Source organism: Onthophagus taurus, chromosome 8, assembly GCF_036711975.1.
Source record: "Onthophagus taurus isolate NC chromosome 8, IU_Otau_3.0, whole genome shotgun sequence".
NCBI lineage: Eukaryota > Metazoa > Arthropoda > Insecta > Coleoptera > Scarabaeidae > Onthophagus > Onthophagus taurus.
In genome coordinates, this window is record NC_091973.1 from 1182063 (window position 1) to 1202462 (window position 20400).

The following is a 20400-nucleotide window of genomic DNA, read 5'->3' on the forward strand; positions in this document are numbered from 1 at the left end:
ACGTCATTCGGGAAGTCTTTCAGATTTCAGAATGGTTTATTTCTCAATATTACTAATGACAGCAATTTTTCCCTATCACTTGTTACTGCTAGCATCAATGGTATGCGCAATTTTTCGCAACCACTCGTTTATAAAGAAATTTCCCACACACCTCTTCTTTCCAGTGTGTAATTGGGTGGCATATCCAGATATGAAAATCATTAGGAGCTTTTGGGAAGTTGTAGTTCTGCGCCTCAACGATAACATCATTCGGCGCATAAATCCCACAGTCCAAAAAATTTTTTTAGTCCCTCCTTTCGTTTTTCTTGAGAGAACTAGAAAACTGCCTTGTCAATTTCATGAAATCGTCTCTTCTTTGGCCCGGTAAATTTTTTGCACGATGCCTCAGTCTGCAATAGCTACCTGGTCTTTCCGCAACGTTACTCTCATTATCAGCAAAAATTGTACCAGCTTTTCGATTTCCTTAACGCTAACTTAATAACATCTCTTTAAACTTTGCTGTATAGAAGAACCTTTTAGATTTTTGCTACTTTTTTTTATAATTACGCTATTATATGTATAATTAAGTACACACTACGTTCGAGCTACTACGAGGGTAGTATATGAACGGAATTCGTGCTAGGCATTACTATTTATTTTTAAAATTATATTTATTTTCCAATTTTTTCTGGCTTGGTAAATTTAAAGTCTAGTCTAATAAAAACTCGTCGTAAGCAAGGTTTCTTTAGGTGCATCAGCGTCAGTCAACAGAAAAAATATATATTTATGGTTAACAACAAGCATCGCATCGTTTTAGTGTTGTCGAATTGCTCAAAAAAAGATGCGGATTACATTCGCAAACTAAATTTTTTTACCACTATGCATTTTTAAAATCGGGGTACGGATAAGATTCGAGAAAATACGGTATTCTTTGTTTCAAGTTTATTCACTTGCGGCCGAGGCGCTACAAAGTGTTTATTATTTTATTATTTTATCATTTTTATTAAAATGAATTTGTTGATAAAAAAGTATATAATAAAATTGTAATAATATTTTTGTTGTAAAATTCTGTCGACAAATTGTATTTTCGAAAATGTAACAATTTAGTGGTGTTTAATAGAAATTTCGATTTAATCAGGATGTAGTACTAAAAAAATAATTGGTCGAGCAGACAAACGGATGCGAGAGCATATATATTAATTGACAGGTCGATTGTTTACAAATTCGCAGCAAAATCGACGTTGGGTGCAATTGGAACAAACTTTTGTTTTCGCATTTGCTTGAAACAGATAGACACGTAATGACATCCGGAGGCGATCTTGAATGAAAACGAACTTTAGAGTAACAACCTTCGTTAAATAGACGGTTTCTTACCTTTTCCCAAAGGCTATTTATTGATAGTAATAGTTTATCGATGTGTTGAACTATAACCGTATATTTATAGCTCTAGTTTCCATTTTTAGAATCGATGTGTTGGAATAAACAAGTTGTTCCAAATCTTGAGTAATCGCAACGGGAAACGGGTAGTTAAATTGCAAGAGTATTTCATAGTGAAGCCAGAGAGGGGGTCTAAAAGAGATACCAAGGTACAAATGGCTTTCGAGATAAGATCGGGTTTATACACACGTATATTTTGTGACGTTTCGGGATTTCAATTTAAATTCATGGAAGACAGGGATTAAAACTCGGAAGAGGTCCGCTTTGTCTAGAATCTAAATCCTCGGCGCATTAAACGAGTGGTCAGGACGAAGGCCCAAAAGTTCTCAATGCGGAGGGAAACTTTTTGATCCAAAGTAACGTAGCTCTTTAAAAACATATAGAGAAATAAGTATTTCCTTTTGCGGGCCCGCGGACCTGCATTATTAAAACAAGTTCGGAGTCCTTTGAAGTTCCGCTTTCATTACTTTAAATTTAGTTGAAAATTCGCCTCCCCATCGCGAGGGAAAACAAATAGAATGGAGTCGTCCTGTTGGAATTAATTTGACATTTTCAAATTAAAGGCGTCGCTCGTATGGCCTGCGGATAGATACATGAACGTAACCTATCATCTAAATTAGCAAGACAAACGTAATATTGATAATTAGAGTAATGGTTCTAATATATTTGGGGAAATATGCTTTGTCCGTGCAACACACGAATAATCCTACAGTAAGATTTACTTCGAAACTGTTGAAAAAGAATATTTGCATTTCAGATGACTTCCTGCAAAGCTTCCTGACGATGACCATAAAACGCCTTGGGAAAGGCGACCTCGCTAAGACTCTTGCAGGATATGGATTAAATTCCGCGCCACCTCTTTGTTAGAAGCTTTAAGTCGCTCATATTCGCCTTCCTCGCTAATCTATACGGTCTCAATTTATGAACTACCAGTTATACAAAGCACCGGCATCAATTCTCAATTTGTTCCGCCTTAAAATGTCTCTTGGTCTAAATTTAATTAAAACGTTTTAATTCATTTTAAAAATGAATTTTGTTTACAGGATGATAAAACTGGTCAAGCATTGTTAGAAGTAATCTTTCGACATCTGAACCTTTTAGAAACGGCCTACTTTGGATTGAGATACCTGGATCAAGAGGGTCAAACGGTAAGTAGAAAACCGAACGGTGGGTGGGTCAAGAAGCGACGCTTACGCAGAGTTAAAACGTTCCTTTCAGTTATGGCTGGACCCGGCGAAGAAACTCAGCAGACAGCTGCGGGGGGCAGAGCCCTTCACGTTGTACTTCGGGGTCAAGTTCTACGCGGCAGACCCCTGCAAGTTGCTCGAGGAAATCACAAGGTAAGCTCAAGAAATATGCGAATGTAGATTTCGTTCTGACAGGAACCCATGTGGGAGGCCTGCGCCTCTGGGCGTCCACTAGACTATTCATTACGCTTCGCCGACCTAACTACCAATTACACCAAAACCTATAAACGAACAGCCCCGTGAGATTCAACATATTATATTCTAAAAAAGATCACGAAAAATAATTTTTATGAAATTATAAAATTCTAGACTGGCCGTCGCGCCTTTATTTTACCTACATAAAAAAATAAAGGCACGACGTCCTATTTATTAATTTATTCGACTTTTTAAATCATCCGTATTAATTTTAGGAGTAATTTATGAACGAGAAGTGGAGGTTTAGTTGAATTACACGAATTTTTTCATTTCATTACCTTGTTGGGTGTATTTTCCCGTGGGGTTTAAACGTTGAAGGTAGATATGAATTTACATTACGTGTGTGTACACAAACCGCGTTTACGTCCGCAAATTAAAAACGTTCACCTACACGAGGGGGATAATTAAAAGGATCCGATATGTTGCGTTTACGATGGACGATTTCGTTAGTCGCCTGGGGTTCGAAACCGACAGAAAACAAGGTAATAACCGGGTTAACTCGGCAACAAAGGAAACCTGAAGAGACCCGCTGCCGCCACCGCCGTGGAGAACTAGACGGAGATAAATTTGAAATATATGTGCCATTTATTGTTGCCCGAGTAAACACGGCCATTGCCGGACCGCGTGATTCCGAATTTAGATAGATAATGCTTTTGCCCGCCGCCAAGCGATGTTTAGGACCGTTTTTGGTAGTGAATCCCGTTTATTTCAATTTTATGCGGATAAAACTTCCAGGATGATCCGTTGTTTACTCTAAACAAGAACGCGAACAATTTATCAACCCGATTTAAACATAAACAAGATAATTTGTAAAAGCGAAATATCATGAATAGTTATTTTTTATCTAGGCGGTAAAGCTATTTGTTTTGAATATCTATATAAAAAATGTATTTGTATTATATTGGACATGAAATAGGGTATCAAAAGTTCGTAAAGCTGACGTTAATAAACAGGTTCCCGGTAACCATTCGTTCCCATGACGCCACATGAAAGAGCAGGGGTTGATTCGGGTAACTTGCTATAAATTCGCAGGGTCGGCGAATATATTACAACCGTTGACGTAATATTTTAACACCTGTTCCCCGATAATAAAATTCAAATTTTTTTCAAATGTCTATTAGTAATTATTAAAGATCGCATCAATTATTAATGGAATAATATCGATTATGTCGAACGGGATGCGTATTCCGCAATTTAAACAGAGAATTATTTATCGGTCCGACAAATTCGAGAGCCGTCGTACGTATTTATAATGCATTAACAGCCGTAAATCATTTAGCGGTTGTTAATGTGGATAAACAGTGCGGCCAATTTTAGATAATTTCCCGTTTTTGACGACGCCTTTTCGTTCGAAGAAGCAATTAAAAGAGAATTTGGAGGTCGTAACGGAGAGCGGGACGAAAATTGTAAATTAATCATAAGAAAAATGATCCCTGACCACGAAATTGGTGGGTCGAGGTACATAGGGGAGGTCTGAGAGATATAATCGTTTTCCTTTTTTGTTATAGGTACCAGTTTTTTCTACAGGTAAAGCAAGACATCCTGCAGGGAAGGCTACCAGTAAGCTTTCAACTTGCAGCCGAATTGGGAGCTTATATTATTCAATGTAAGTTAAGAAGACGAAACCTTCCCGCCCTATCACTCTCGAAAACTCGAAAACTACACCAGTTATTACGATATCTGAGCCCCTTGCATATTGAATTTTACATAAAACTTTCATGAGCTCAGACATCAGACGGGGCGCCCACTCGGCTTCCAGATGAGACCCTTTGTTTCACGCTATTAGACTCGTTATTCTTTGATAACACGATGCAATTGCCATCGGACTAACGCTCCCTGCGACTCTCTTTGAACGGATACCTTACAAATGCCATACCAAAGAGAGCTTCCCAACACAACCCAACCCCTCCTCCCATCCAGCGACACCAAACTAACGATTCTATATCATAACTTTCATTTCCATTCAAAAGCTTTTCAATCTTTCTCTCTCTCAATATTAATATCACTTTTTTTATACCCTTAAACCTATTATTTTAACAACAAAACGGACAGTTCTTTATTCTTTAGAAATATAAATTTTAATCAAATGTACTGCCTCGGTCGCAAGTGGCCTCGGATTTAATCTTGCGGTGTTTTTGAGATACAGGGTGATTCGTAACCTATACCTCAATCCTCTTGATTTTTATTTTTAGGGTCACTTAAAAAGCATAGTGTACTTCACCGAAGTTAATACTTACAGTCAGTCCCAAAAGTCATCGTACACAAAAGAATTTTTTTATTACCATACATGTAATTATTTATTTTTAACAAATTTATAAACAGAAAACACTGCAATTTAACAAAATAACTTAATAATTCTTCAAAATCGTTCCATTGCAATCTCACAAAAGTAATCGTACATATGAAAACCGACAGGGGTTTCCCCGTCTCTTTGTCAATTACGTGGGATTTCCCGTGCAGCTAGTCTAACCTGCCCTACATCTAGTAATCGTTGCTCTCCGTTTGTCAAAAAAGTGTCATGGCTCCCCAGGGAACGGAAACAAGTGTAGAAGTGAGAAAAATTGTTATAAAATTACATAATGATACGTGAAATCGCTAAAACACTTAATAAAAGTGCTTCTACAATTCAGTATATAATTAAAAGGTTTGTGGATACCGGAAATATTGAAAATGCTCCGCGCACTGGCCGTCCAAAATTGTTGACTCCCCGAGAAGAACGAAGCATTAGGCAAGAAGTCAACGTAAATCCGCGGATAAGTGCCCCAAAAATAGCGGCAAACGTCCAAAACAAATTTAATAAAACCGTAAGTGCAGAAAAGAAACGAATCGAATTTGCAAAAATGCATAAAGATAAAGATATGGACTTTTGGAAAAGGGTCATCTTTACAGATGAATCAAAATATAACATTTTTGGATGCGATGGTAGGGGTAAAATTTGGAGGAAGGCCCTAGATTTAAAAAATCTCCTACCAACAGTGAAACATGGCGGTGGATCCGTTATGGTATGGGGATCCATGGCTGCTTCAGGAGTCAGTAGTTTAGTCTTTATTGAAAATATAATGAATAAGTGGCAATATTTAAATATTTTAAAGGCTAATTTAAAGCAAAATGCTATACAATTGTGTCTTGGAAGTAATTGGATTTTCCAACAAGACCAAGACCCAAAGCATACAGCGCATGTAGTTCGCGAATGGCTTCCCAAGCAGCTACATTCTCCTCCACAATCACCGGATATTAACCCCATAGAGCACGTGTGGGATTACTTAGAAAAATCTATTAGAATGCACAACATTAGTAGCAAGGAATCCCTAAAAGCTGCATTACAAGTAGAGTGGGATAAAATTCCGGCATCATACACTGAAAAACTTGTTCAATCTATGCCGAGAAGACTAAAAGCTGTACTTAAAGCGAACGGAGGACCAACCAAGTACAAGTACCAGCTTGGCTGCGTCTTTAATTACAACTTTTGGATCTGTACGATCACTTTTGTGACATTCCAATGGAAGAATTTTGAAGAACTATTAAGTTATTTTGCTAAATTGCAGTGTTTTCTGTTTATAAATCTGTTAAAAATAAATAATTATGTGTATGGTAATAAAAAAATACTTTTTTTACGACCTCATTTTTTATATTATGCAAAAACCGTTGGTGTACGATGACTTTTGGGACTGACTGTAGCAAGAAATTATGGCACTATGCAAAATTTCAGAAAGACCTACCTCTTATAACATCTATCCTGGGACACACTGTATACCGTGGGAACAAAGTTTTATTTTTTATAAGTGATTATTGAATACATTCTAGATTGTTAGAATGACTTCTAAGTTGCAGTAAAATAATTTTAAATAACCACTAGTTTCGGGATTTCGCAATCTTCAGCCGATTTAATTTCTTGATTTATATATTTAATAATAAAAAAAAAGTTGTTCTAAAAAGTGAGAGATCCAAAGCTATTAAAAATTAGTTCTGAACCCAATAGCGGAAGTATAGAATTATTTTTTCGTATTTCATGGTAGTTTAATTGGAGTCACTGGTTGGTTTTCCCGTTAGTAATAGCAAAGTCAAGGGCAATAATCTGTAAACTGGAAATGCACGGCGTCCGGTCGAAACGAGGCATTAGCCCCGGTATAAATAACTATATCGCCGACAGGCGAGGACAATATATTAATGTTAACGTATAATTGATAACGAGGTTCGTATTGACAAGAACTAGCTACTTGTATATTGAATTCACATCCCAGATGTCGACCTCGCCCTCGGATACTAAATACCTGTCGGTCATTTTGAAATTAACCACCAGCCGAGCGAGCGCGTTTATTTGTTGTTTGGTCGCGACAAAGGGCGGTTTAAATTGGTTCGCAACTTTTCCATCTGGTAGAACGGCCAAAGTGTTAAAGCTCTACATTAAATCACGCGAACTGGAATTTAAAACCGGTATAAAAGCAGCCGAATATTTAGTCCCGGGCTCACGTTACCATGGAAAACAAACAAATATTTCAATATAGCACCGATAGCATTTTCCGCTTTTATTACTACCAAAATTCATTTAAAATTCATTATATTAAACAGTTCGTAATCTAACTATATATATATTATATTTAATAAAACAGTCAAAAAAATAAAGTGTTGCTGTGATAATTAAGAAAATTAATTTGTGCTGAAATAAAGGTACATTTTAAAGATTTAATACTGAGAAGTTGGTTGTTTATGTTTCATAAAAGCCGGATTACGATATTAACGGTGCTCGAGCCATTATGGTAATTAAAGATTGCGTTCGCCCGGTTGAAAAATAAATATTAATTGGGTTGGTTATATTTCTTAAGTTGAAGAAACTTTTTTATAAAAAAATAATTAAAAATTATTGTGGTTAAAATTCGATTAGAGGATATCAAATTGGATATAATCGATAATAACAGTTTTTTCATCACTTCCAATAAGTATCTCATATTTCCTGGGAAGGTTAATAAAAGTTTTGTCCGTTTAAACATCGAAACGCCGAACATTAAAAAGTTGCGAGAATCAAATTTCAATTTCGCCAACGCGACTCGCGCTTTAAATTTTAATTAAACCATACTTTGCCTTTGGCCGTTTGCAGCGATTCTCCGCTTTTTTTAATTTACTTAGGAAGTTCCGTAAAAAATAAGGGCGATGCGAAAAACTGATATTGTTGTAACCCCCCTTATTTGTACCGAGCTGATCGCCGAACGTAGTCTAGGGTACGGTAGGTCGAGGGTCGCGTTTCTCCCCTTCCTCCCGGAGGGGATAAACTTTCCCTCATTTGTTGTGCACCCTCCCTTTGAAAATACGACCCCTTCGATTCCCCCTAAATATTTAACCGTATCAATCCGATAATTATGTTTGTTTTTAGCCGAATTGGGAGACTACGACCCAAGAAGACACAGTCCGGGATATGTTTCCGAATTTCGTTTCTTATCAAACCAAACTGTAGAACTTGAAAACGCCATCGCTGAACTCCATAAGAAGCTGGTGTAAGTATCAACTAAATAATAATTATAAATGTTAAGTTGTGTGAGTATACGCGTAAAATACGTGGTTTACTACGTTTTTTAGTCCCTTTTTTTGAAACGTAATCTGCTGTATGGTGAAAAAACAACAGCCGTTATGGCTGGGAGCCTCATTTTATTTGACCTGCTGATTTCGCCGGCAAGCTGCCGTATCGACGCGTTAAAAAATTCAACGTCAATATTTTGCCGCCCGTAAAGGTTTTTTAAATGGACCTGCATACGGGCACTAACGACTTCCCGTCTGCCATTAGTATAACGGTTCTAGGAACATAAGCGGCCACATCTACGAGTCAGTACGAAGGAAATTGAGAACATTTTCCTAAGCTGTCTATTAGAATTTAAAATTTTAAATTACTGAAGGCATATTTAATGTTTTCATCCTTTTTTAGGGGTCAATTACCGTCCGTCGCGGAACTTAGTTATTTAGATAAAGTGAAATGGCTCGATATGTACGGAGTCGATTTGCATCCTGTTGCTGTAAAACTAAAAGGAGAGGATAAAATGGATTATTATATCGGCTTAACGCCGAGCGGAATCATTCTCATGAAGAATAAAACCAACGTAGGCACCTACTACTGGCCGCGAATATCCAAGATTTACTTCAAGGGCAGATACTTCATCCTGAAAGTCCTCGAAAAGAACGTAACTTCGCCCCCAACCTTCAAACTCCACCTACACGCTCAACCCCATTCTCTCTCTCGTTTCAGGACGAAGAGATCACCTTCGGTTTTGAAACCTCCACCAAAGCAGCTTGCAAGCACCTTTGGAAGTGCTGCGTCGAGCACCACGCCTTTTTCAGGTTGGTTCAAGTCTCTCCCACTGCTTGTAATATTTTCGGTTTAAGTTCCACCTTTCGGTTTAGGTAAGGACCTTCGACATTAAATTGGAGAAATTTTAGTTTCTGTTTTAGCGGTCATACCGAAAAACAGGCTGTCCGCGATGCCCAACTCAAAGTTCGTACACCTCCCACATTTTCTCGAACACCTTCCAGGCGATATCAACGCAGAATCGTTGAAGGCGCCAACAATGGTAAGCAAACAAAAAGATTTATAATAAAAATTATAAAACATTTTTTATTGCAGTAGGACCAGTTGATGAAATCAAAATGGATCACTACCAATCAGAAGTGAAACACGTTTCCATTCCTCAACCGGCCCAACCGTAAGAAATAAAAACACCATCTTTCTTTTTTATCCAAAAATTATTTCAAAAGGGTAACGTGCAATAGTTCAACCGAACCAAGACATCGTTCCGATTCTCCACGAAGCACCAGAAGCGCTCCTTGGTCTCAACCTCACTCAAGAGGCTTATATAACAGCTCAGTTCCACCTAGTCCAAGATCCGTTCGCTCAGCAGGACCCAGATATAGATCTTCTTCAGTCGATAGCCAAAGCTCCAATGATTCTCGTTCTAAAAGGTAATCCCAAAAACTTCATCATATATTATTTCAACATAAATTGTAAAATAATAATAATTTATTAAAAATGTTTTATTAGTAGGCGTAAACATAGAAGCAGAATGACTTCTGATAATGAAAGCGAACTTTCGAAGAGTTCAAATAGATCCCATAGAAAACATCGAAGGCATCGCTCACGAGGTAATAGAAGAGATTCCGGTTCTGAACAAGAAAATGGAACGAGTCGTAGAAAATCTTTAAGTCGATCAAGGTAATTAAATATTATTTTTTATTATTATACCATTTTCTTCGTCTTTATTTCGTTTTGTCTAACATACAATAATAATTTGAAAATAATAATAAATATTTGTTAAAATTTTAGGAGATCTGATAGTCATTATGAATTGGTGGATTCTACATCTCAATGGAGAGAAGCGCAACGTAAACAAGCGGGACAAAATTCAAGTTCAATTCAACAAGCGACCGTTATAAGCAGTAAACGATCCGGATATTCAAATAATGCCCTAGAAACGGAGTCGGAAATTTCTTACCGGAACAAACACCGCCGTGCGAGAAAACACAGGTCAAGGTCACGATCCCCGGATAACAAAACTTGGTTGCCGGATGAGTTGAAAAAACATTTAGAATTCGATCTGATAGATACATCGGGAATGAGCGAGTCTCAACTACGGGAAATTCCATACACGGTCGTTCAAACCAATGAAGCAAAGCAAATGAAGATTAAACATCTTCAGTGGGGGAAAGGAGAGAACCAAAACGATAAAAGATCGACGGATAGTCCACCGCCTCCGTATTCTCCGCAAGTTTCTGAAGCTGGGAGATTGCGAAATATGAGAGTTAGTCATTCTAGGACTAAAAATCAGTCGCCTATTACCGGAGCTGCAGATTTAATCTCGATGACAACTTCTAGTATTGCCTCTAATTCGAGTAGTACACATAGTAATGCTACAAATATGCTGCCTAGGTTAATTTTAATTTTCAACTAATTAAAAAGGGAGAAATAAAAAATTATATTTGTAGGATGTTGGATTCTTTAGGAATCTCGGATAATTATTCCTATGGGTCGCAGCGTAGTGCGAAAAGCGGTCGAGTTGGAAGTTCTGCACTTTACGGAAATCCAAATACACTTCTTAGCGGTTTAAATAATGGATATCAAGATTCATCATCTTCTCCGACCGTTAGTCACGAACACACAGATTCAGGTCTTGGTGGTGATCAAGATTTGACTTACGGTAGTGAGAGGTAAAAGAATTTCTTGTAAAGTAGTGGGTTTTGTGGATTGATTTTCGTATAAAAATAAATTGTAAAAATAAAATAGGTAGAAATAGAATATGTAAAATATGATGTCATTGGTACTGTATTAGATCGAGCGAAAGCCATGGAACTAACAAGGGGAGTGGTGACCTACGTCTAGGGGTATTGCCAGTGAGTAAATCCTTCGGTTCCGATTGTCAGCCATTGAATCCCCAGCAACTCTATCCGAGCCATAGTAATATGGCAGGTTTTAGAGCAAAACAAACCGCCGTCAAATCTGTATATACTCAAGAAACGGACGGTAGATACGGGGTTAGTGTAAATCACTCCAACAATTTCGCGCGATTCTGCTCGCGTCTCTACTAATCCATAAACCCTAACTATAAATATTTGATGTTTTAGCACGCTAAGTCGTCCCGCCTAACTTATAATACCGCTTCAAACTCGCCAATTCACCTGGAAAGGGTGCCTCATAAGCCACCGGTCGATGCACGCAACTCGATCATGAGGTCTGGGTCTAAATACAGTAACTCTCCTTACAACTCTCCTTTAACTGAATTCATACATCCATCTTTACGGGGTTCTTTACGCTCTGTCGCGAGTAGTCCTGCCAATAACGGCAACGATTCCGGCCCCTTACGTCTACAATACAAGACCGGATCGAGTGTACGCTCGAAATGTAGCATTATATCGGATACTAAATCCGAAATAGACGATAACTATATGTTCTCAGGACATAGAACTGATACTAATCAAAATATAAATGAATTTTCTGTAAGTATTTTCTTTCTTATTGTACATTATTTTATTTAATCTTACATGATCGTACACCTAACTATTTCCAACATTATCATTCATCAATAATTCATGAATATTTAACAATATATTAATAAATAAATGTTATGTGTACGTTCTAAATAAAAACCGCTAGTGCTTTTATTATTTATTTATATTCATATTTAAATTAAACCAGTAGAATAAGCGAGAGATGTGGTAATCTGTAATCTGTAACCTATCTCGGGCCTTGCTTGCTTCCTCTTTGACTGCTTCAACCCTATTCGACCTGTAGCTGCTTCGAGTCGACCGGAAAAGTAGTTTTGAATTTGGTTTCTTTGGGTTATTAGATTAGTTAGGCCACATCGTGCGGGTAGTTAACTTTTCATCTATCACACTCTACCTCTGTGTCACATACCAAAAACAAAAAAAAAACAAACACATTGAAGCAGTCTTTGAGACGTTAAGCCGAGATTTTAATAAACGCCGAGAACAGAAGACCACAACCAGTAGCTAAGCTCCGTTTATTATTTTTGTTGCCCTTTAAACAGCGTGAAGTAATTTGTATTTTTTCATTTAAAATTGCGATATGTGATGCAGAGATGTCAAAGCAGAAGCGCACGTAGTTCGCATAATAAACCTCCATTACCGCCAATACATAATCGAAATCGATCCGTGAGTTTGGAATACGTACTAACACCACTAATAAGGAGTTCGCAAAAGTAAGTAGAAACTTAGATGTAATCCGCTTACGTAATTGAACCGAAAAGTATTTCCGTCATCAAGCGATACATGGCTATGTTTTGGCGTTGACCTAAAATGTTTTTATTTTTATTTTAATACAGGTCTCGACAGCAGTAAGCTTACCAAATATTGCTCAAAACGAGAACAATCAGCCCCAAGATGGACCGCGACGAAAAGAGGCATCCGAAATGAGTACTGAACTTTAAATACTTATATTATTTATATACTTATACAAGAAGAAACAAATTAAATGGAAAAAATATATATTATATACATCGATGTAAAAACATACACTTTTTCTACACGTATTAGATAGCTATTTGTATTGATCAGTGTTCCGAGTATACTCGAAATAAAAAATATGAAAAAGCATCCATTATAAACGAAAATTGTAATCACATAAATGTTCTCAATTCAAGTAAAAGTAACCGTTTTTAAGTATTACTACAATATTATAGGACTGTTTGTAATTATTTCATATGTGATTATCTTATGTTGACAGTATTTAACATATTTATATTATGTTGATTACAAATAAAAACTTAAGTTCTGAATTTTTTATGTTTTTTTTTACCAATAATAATAAAAAGTGCACATGAACAGATTTGAACATGATGTTTTTTTTGTTAATTTGCATCGTAGATCAAAATTGTGATATCGGCCATGATCGAGGTTGGGACCTACCGTCATGGTTATTAAAACTATGAAACTTCATTTCTATCTACGCTGGTATGACATGAAACGAGTCCGAATATTACAAATATATGGACTTCACGAATGCTTCAATCGATCATCTCAAATAGTAAGACTCGGACTATGGCCTCATTTTTATCTATGACTTGCAACCTAGATAAAATAACAACGGCCATTTTCGAAGACGTCGGTTGATCCTAAAATGATCCCTAATATGCTTTTTATTTATATTTTCCTTTATTTTCATATTTAAATGAAATTTAGGATTATATCGACTCTCAATTGCAAAAATTGAAGATACCTTTAATATTTATCATTTTGCTTGTCGCCATCTATGAAACAAAATTGAAAACTTAATTAATATTTTAAAGGTAGTTTTTCTATTTTAAAGTAAAATTATTAAAATAATTAATCGAATGAATAGAGATAATTAATGGAATTAATTTAAAGATTTTAATCAATTAAAGAAATTGTATTCTTTCTATTTTGGTGAAAGTACCAACTGTCCGGTCGCCATGTTCCCATTAACTTTCCACAGTCACAAAACGTCAACAGAAACGATAACTGGCAACTGGCAGTTGTAAAAACACGATTCGTGCACTGACTAAAATTTTGTTGCTTATAGTCCAAGGCCTCCCAAATAATATTTGCCCCGGTAAAACGATCGAAAATGAATCGCAGTGACGGTTTAATACAAAGACGGAACATTCTACGAGAAAATAATAGTGAAGGTGTGCCAAATTCGCCACAGAGCGATGACAACAGGCCAGATAGGGACGAAGAGGTCGACGATGGGGATTCCAAAGAAACCAGGCTTACCCTTATGGAGGAAGTTTTATTATTAGGCCTCAAAGATAAAGAGGTAATTAAAAAACACAATTGAGTAATAAAACAGTATCCTTAATTTTTTTAAAGGGTTACACGTCGTTTTGGAATGATTGTATTTCAAGTGGTTTAAGGGGATGTATACTCATTGAGTTAGGATTAAGAGGTCGAGTTGAACTTGAAAGGGCTGGGATGAGACGCAAAGGTTTATTAACTAGGAAGCTTATTCTTAAAAGTGACACCCCGACCGGTGATGTACTTCTCGATGAAGCACTTAGACATTTAAAGGAAACGGATCCCCCAGAAACTGTACAAAGTTGGATTGAATATCTTAGTGGTAAAAAGCATAAAATTCTTATTCTTCATTTTTTTAAAACAACATTTTAGGGGAAACATGGAATCCACTAAAATTAAGATATCAATTGAAAAATGTCCGGGAAAGGCTTGCCAAAAACTTGGTTGAAAAAGGAGTGTTAACTACTGAAAAACAAAACTTTCTCCTATTCGATATGACCACACATCCCCTTACTGATAATGTGACCAAAAGCAAATTAGTTAAAAAGGTAAATATAAAGATATTTATTTGGGTAATTTTTTTTATGTTCTATATAAATGTTTTTTTAATGTCCGTTATTTTTTGATAAGATAACACTTGTAAGGCTGAACAAAAATGCTTTCAACATAATTGAAATTATAGACATTTTTTCTCTTTCCTGAAATGTATTACAAACAATTTCTAACTTACAAAATTGAAACAAAAAAATACAAAAATATTATTTCAAGGTTTTATCAAAATTTGTATCATTACTTTTCACGCGCATTTTTTTTATTTGTATGACGCAATTTTAAATAGTATTGAAGAATGGCAATTGAAACTCTGGAAATTATATATTAATTATATTTTTTGCATATAACTCCATCTTGACTCGAATTCCGCCGACATTTTTCATTTACCAAGAGTGGGAAAACCATTTCTGTTTGGACTTAACTTAAAAACAGTGGGCCACACATACAGGGTGATTCATAAGTAATGGGCCAAATTGTAAATGTACGTTCAGGAGGCCAAAATAATAATATTTTCATTAACAATAATGGGTCTTAGTCTGCTCCTTACTGAGATACAGGATGTTAAAGCGAAAAAAATAAAATAGATTTTTGTTAATAGATCAGCTACTTTTCTACATAATGACTCATAGTTGACTTATAGTTTTTGTAAGGGTAAACAATAATGTGTGAGAGGATTTGAGTTAACTCGTAGATGTCGCCACATGCGCCATATGAATTAGATGAAATCAGCTACAAATTTTTTATCGCTCATTATTTTACAACATACTTGTTTAATTTGGATAGCCCCATCATTTCTGTAGAAAAAAGCTATACTTCTTTGATCTTGAAAATATTAACGATTTTCGAGATATTTGAATTTTACTAATTCACTACACTACATTTCACGGTGGTCGACGTAGCATTAATCTGTTAAGACACAAGCATGGCATGGAATGTTGACATTTACCTAACCGTAATTGATAATTGATAACAATATTAAACTGAAACCATAAAAAAATTACGTAATAAAACAATTTATTGTACGCCAGTTAATAAAACGAAATACAACATTAGAACAGACTTGAACTAAGACCACTTACGACAACTGTTATCAAAACCTACATGTTAATGTTGTGCGAAGTTAAATTAAATTTAAGCTTAATTATGAGCTACTGCAAAAGGTTTTCAACATGACCACCACCAGCATTTATACACGCATTTAACCGTTTGGTTAAGGATTGTCTGACTTTAAAAAATGTAGCAGGATTATTTCGTATTGAATTGGCTGCATCTTGAATTCTATTCCATAACTCGTCTCGTGTATTTATAGTAGGTTCAGCATAGACCATTGATTTCATGTAACCCCACACATAAAAATCAAGTGGATTAAAATCGGGACTGCGAGGTGGCCACTGAAATTCACTACCATGTCCAATCCAACGGTGAGGGAATGTTTCATTCAGATGTTCGCGCACAGCACGTGAAAAATGTGGAGGAGCACCGTCTTGCATGAACCACATATTTCTTCTTAGTTGTAATGGAAGATCTCCCAAGAGGTCGACTAAGTCATTATTTAAAAAAATTAAATATGACTCTCCATTTAAATTAGGAGGTAATTCAACTGGGCCCAGTAATGTATTGCCTATTACACCGCACCACACATTTATTTTAAACTCGTGCTGGAAATGTCTATCTTTTTTTAAACGAGGGTTTTCGGTTTCCCAGGCATGACTATTTCGCCAATTAAAAACTCCGCGTCTGGTAAAGGTTGCTTCATCCGTGAAAAGAATGTTATTTAGGAATGTTGGATTATTATTCAATTTTCCTTTTAGCCACTGACAAAATTGAACTCTGATTCGATAATCTGTTGGAAGTAAATTTTGCACAGGTATAAAATGATAGGGATATAAATTTTCCTTGTGTAAAATTCTAGTCACGGATGGTTGGCTTATTCCAGTTGCTGCAGACAATCGACGAGTGCTTATTTCAGAATTTTGCGCAATTCTTACCAAAATTTCATCTTCTTGCTGCGGAGTGATAATCTTAGGACGTCCTGTATGATATTTTGGACGAAATGAACCTGTTTCACCCAATCGATTATAAATATTTTGAAATATCTTCCGGTTTGGCTGCCTTCTGTAAGGGTACATTTCACGATATTTTCTGGATGCTGCTTGCCCAGAAAAACATAACATGCATAACATGTCTCTCATTTCTTCGTTTGAAAAGTGATTATGTCTCGGCATTTTGATTTATGTTAGGACAAGAATGAATCAGTTTACTTAACAATAAAATGTTTTAAACTATTCATTAAACGTAAAAGCTCATTGACGTTTCATAATTCATATGGCGCATGTGGCGACATCTACGAGTTAACTCAAATCCTCTCACACATTATTGTTTACCCTTACAAAAACTATAAGTCAACTATGAGTCATTATGTAGAAAAGTAGCTGATCTATTAACAAAAATCTATTTTATTTTTTTCGCTTTAACATTCTGTATCTCAGTAAGGAGCAGACTAAGACCCATTATTGTTAATGAAAATATTATTATTTTGGCCTCCTGAACGTACATTTACAATTTGGCCCATTACTTATGAATCATCCTGTATATATACTATCTCCTATATCGCTGACTAAGGCAGCAAAAGAGTGTAAACACTAGAGTGCAGATATATATATATCTGTCTCTGTCGTGCCCCCGTCTACTTAAGAGACATGCGTGAACACGTGGTGAGTACGCTTTTATCTTATTGGACGGTGAATTAAAAATTAATAGCAGCTGATGACCTTGATGTTTATAAATCACCAAATAAATGTTTGACATAAACATAACCTAAAATCTAAATATTTAGTTATGTATATTATAGGTTTCATGTGTATAATAACATAATTATTAACATATTTTAGGACTAAGCAATTTAAAATGTAATTATTATTTGTTAAGAAAGTGAAGAAAATTTGTTAAAAGATATTTTTGGGGCCTAAAAATTGGTTGAACAGGTAGAAGGAACGATCTCAGTGTAATAAAAAAGAATTCAAAGCCCTCCTTTTCTTGTAACATTTTTCTTAAAAATTTAATTAATAATTACATCGATATGATGAAAATTTTATGATAGAATATTATGTACATTAAATAGTAAGTACCCTAAGTACATATTTTATATCGTTAATTAATGTAACAACTTCATTAAAGGGCGTGAACTCACAAATTATGTTAAAAATTAATAACTATATTTTGGTACACACTTTTAATAATTACTATGTATTAATTTAATTTTAAAGAATATAATGTTTAATGAACAACCTACATAAAGTTGATATTTATAGCAATATATATTTGATGCATCTATGATAATTTATAATTAAAGTCAATTATCTACAATAATTGCATTTCAAAGCTGCATAAAATACGCGCGAAGCACTTCAAACTCTTTAAAATTTACGATTCGCGCAAGCGCCTTCGCGACATGGGGGCACGACAAAGACAAAACATATATCATTCCGTCTGCTTTTGATGGAAACGCTCGCCACTCATTGCTTAGATAGGGAGTCAGCGATATAGGAGATAGTATATATATGGGGCCACACAATAAGAAAAAAAGACTACCAGTAGCGATTCTAAGAAGTCCTCAAAGATACGCAAAGCGTCATAGAGAACTTTACATAATGATTTACATCTACATTTTGCTCTACATATTTCCCACCCTTGCATGACAATCCATAGATTCCTGCCTCGATATATATCCATTTAGGAGTACGTCCTTTAGAAGTCGTTCTTCATTTTTGAAATTTTTTCCGTCGCGGAATCACGGACATCTTCTAAGTTGTTAATTTTTGTGAAAAATGCGTTTTAATAAAAACATATACCCTTATATTTTTGTTTGAAATAAGAAAAAAAAATAACAATGATGAAATATTTGTAGATTCAAGATGCTGTGTTATCAAAATGGGTAAACGACGCACAAAGAATGGATAAACGTATGTTGGCATTGATATTTTTGGCTCATGCGAGTGATGTATTGGAGAATGCGTTTGCGCCATTAAACGACGACGATTACGAGCTGGCGATGAAGCGAGTTCGAGAATTACTGGATTTGGATTTCGAGCAAGAATCGGTGAAGCCGAATACCACGGAAGTGCTGTGGGCGGTTTTTGCGGCGTTCACGAAATAATCCGTCGCTATTCTCGGTTCCGGGTCATTTTGTATAGGTACTTTTCTAAAAATTCTTTGTAAATAAATTAGCGTTCCCTTCCCCCCACCCAGAAAAAAAAACATTCTCCTCCATCCTGAGGACGGAAAGCGACGTTTTTCCGTCGAATATAGTATTTCGATTGTTATTTATGTCCGTTTCGGGTCGCATTTTGATGATTAATGATTTTATATTATAATTAAAAATATTGAAAAAAAATTAAAGTAATAATGAGAAGAAATAAAAGTATCAGTATACATTAAATATACATACACATAGTATTGATGTAAATTAAACTAATTAATATTTTGTTTAAACACAACGTTTTGAGCAAAAATCAGAACGTTTTGTTGAAAATAAAATCGAAATTTTAAGAAAATGGATAAAACAACCAAACAAACTCACTAAAAGTTTTTTTTGTATCAGTCTTGTTTCTTGTAAGTGAAAAAAGAATGTATCTTCTTATTAATTATATGATTTATAGGTATAAAAAGCTTGTTTTATTGTATAGCCGGTTTTTTTTATTAAAAAAAGATTTTAGATGGAGATTTTCTTTAAATGTATTTGTGTATATAGAAATAGGGCCAGTTTTTAAAAAAGTTTTTTTTCTTTTAAACTTACTTTAACGACTGCCTCCAAAACATTCCACGTTTTGGACACCGTTGGATGAACTTATGCTAGTCTAAAGTATTTTTAAAAACACATCAAAAAATATATGCATAAATATATATAATATATGTCATATCAACTGTATGCTAATATAAAAATCATTTTCGTGTCCAATTTTGTTTATAAGGTTTAGAAATAAGTTTGTGCATGGGTACATTATTATTTTCTTTTTTTTGTTCAAATCTCTGTCTAAAATCATGGTGAGATTTTTTTATTGAATAGAGTTAATAGTCTCCTCCGACTTATGGCTATATGTGATATAAACTAAAATTGAAAATTAAAAAAAATATATATAAATATTAACTTAGCCCACTTTCACATTATAAATAAAAGAAACGAAGTTAATTGGCGATGATGTACGTGTGGTATTCGGTAAATACACGGATTTTCATGCATTATTTTCTTTCATTTTAATTTTAAGCGCACCTTAGTTCAGCTAATGTATTAAAAATTGAACTTTTTTTGTGTATGTAAAATTTATACATGTTATAGTTAACATTTTTTCAAACAATAAATGTATATATACTATATGTCTAAAATATTTATGCCCGTTTTTTATCATCACCACACCTTAAGGACTAAATTATATGGTTTTGTATATGTGTGAGGTACAGTTCCTAAAGCAGTGTCTAAAGGTCAAATATTCTTCCTAAGAGTTATCAGATGAAAGAGTTTGAAAGGGTTTCTCTCCTCAATGTTCTCTGTTGGACCAAAATATGTGGCAATTAGCATATTAGTGTGCAAAGCTAAGTTTGAATAAGCAATGTTATATCAATTTTTTATTGATTCCTTCTGCCCACAGATAAAACCGATTTTGCGTCATTTGTATGTAAATCAAATAAACCCGAAAACAATTAGTGCCTATTTGTAATAATTGTATTTAAACGTTTGGGAAAATAT

General features: G+C 35.1%; 2 protein-coding genes across 10 annotated transcripts in view; both read left to right on the forward strand.

The window, feature by feature from the left end:
- LOC111414665 (band 4.1-like protein 4) overlaps positions 1–13126 on the forward strand; it is a 49176-nt gene extending 36050 nt beyond the window's left edge. The window contains exons 3-18 of one of the 9 annotated variants that reach the window (XM_023046073.2): positions 2460–2564; positions 2635–2756; positions 4367–4464; positions 8227–8347; positions 8773–9025; positions 9091–9245; positions 9294–9412; positions 9466–9544; positions 9597–9800; positions 9883–10050; positions 10162–10764; positions 10821–11042; positions 11165–11366; positions 11457–11828; positions 12429–12550; positions 12674–12779. In XM_023046073.2, the coding sequence (XP_022901841.2) occupies positions 2460–2564; positions 2635–2756; positions 4367–4464; positions 8227–8347; positions 8773–9025; positions 9091–9245; positions 9294–9412; positions 9466–9544; positions 9597–9800; positions 9883–10050; positions 10162–10764; positions 10821–11042; positions 11165–11366; positions 11457–11828; positions 12429–12550; positions 12674–12689 (2961 nt within the window). In that variant the 3' untranslated portion in view covers positions 12690–12779. Of the gene's footprint in view, positions 1–2459; positions 2565–2634; positions 2757–4366; positions 4465–8226; positions 8348–8772; positions 9026–9090; positions 9246–9281; positions 9413–9465; positions 9545–9596; positions 9801–9879; positions 10051–10161; positions 10765–10820; positions 11043–11164; positions 11367–11456; positions 11829–12428; positions 12551–12673 lie in introns of all 9 variants that reach the window. The other 8 variants (XM_023046067.2, XM_023046089.2, XM_023046097.2 and 5 more) reach the window with 8 other exon arrangements.
- A 652-nt stretch (positions 13127–13778) lies between these two features.
- LOC111414884 (Golgi phosphoprotein 3 homolog sauron) lies at positions 13779–20041 on the forward strand. Its single transcript, XM_023046351.2, has 4 exons — positions 13779–14127; positions 14181–14427; positions 14478–14653; positions 18565–20041. The coding sequence occupies exons 1-4, from the start codon at positions 13936–13938 to the stop codon at positions 18811–18813; spliced, it is 864 nt and encodes a 287-aa protein (XP_022902119.1). The 5' UTR covers positions 13779–13935; the 3' UTR covers positions 18814–20041.
- Positions 20042–20400: the final 359 nt, after the last annotated feature.

What these genes read in the sequence shown, in the direction of transcription:
- LOC111414884 (XM_023046351.2), top strand. Translation starts at nt 13,936, where the DNA reads ATGAATCGCAGTGACGGTTTAATACAAAGACGGAACATTCTACGAGAA. An exon ending in TAGGCCTCAAAGATAAAGAG is followed by an intron (nt 14,128 to 14,180) that starts GTAATTAAAAAA and finishes ATTTTTTTAAAG; the next exon opens with GGTTACACGTCGTTTTGGAA. An exon ending in AAAGCAAATTAGTTAAAAAG is followed by an intron (nt 14,654 to 18,564) that starts GTAAATATAAAG and finishes AAATATTTGTAG; the next exon opens with ATTCAAGATGCTGTGTTATC.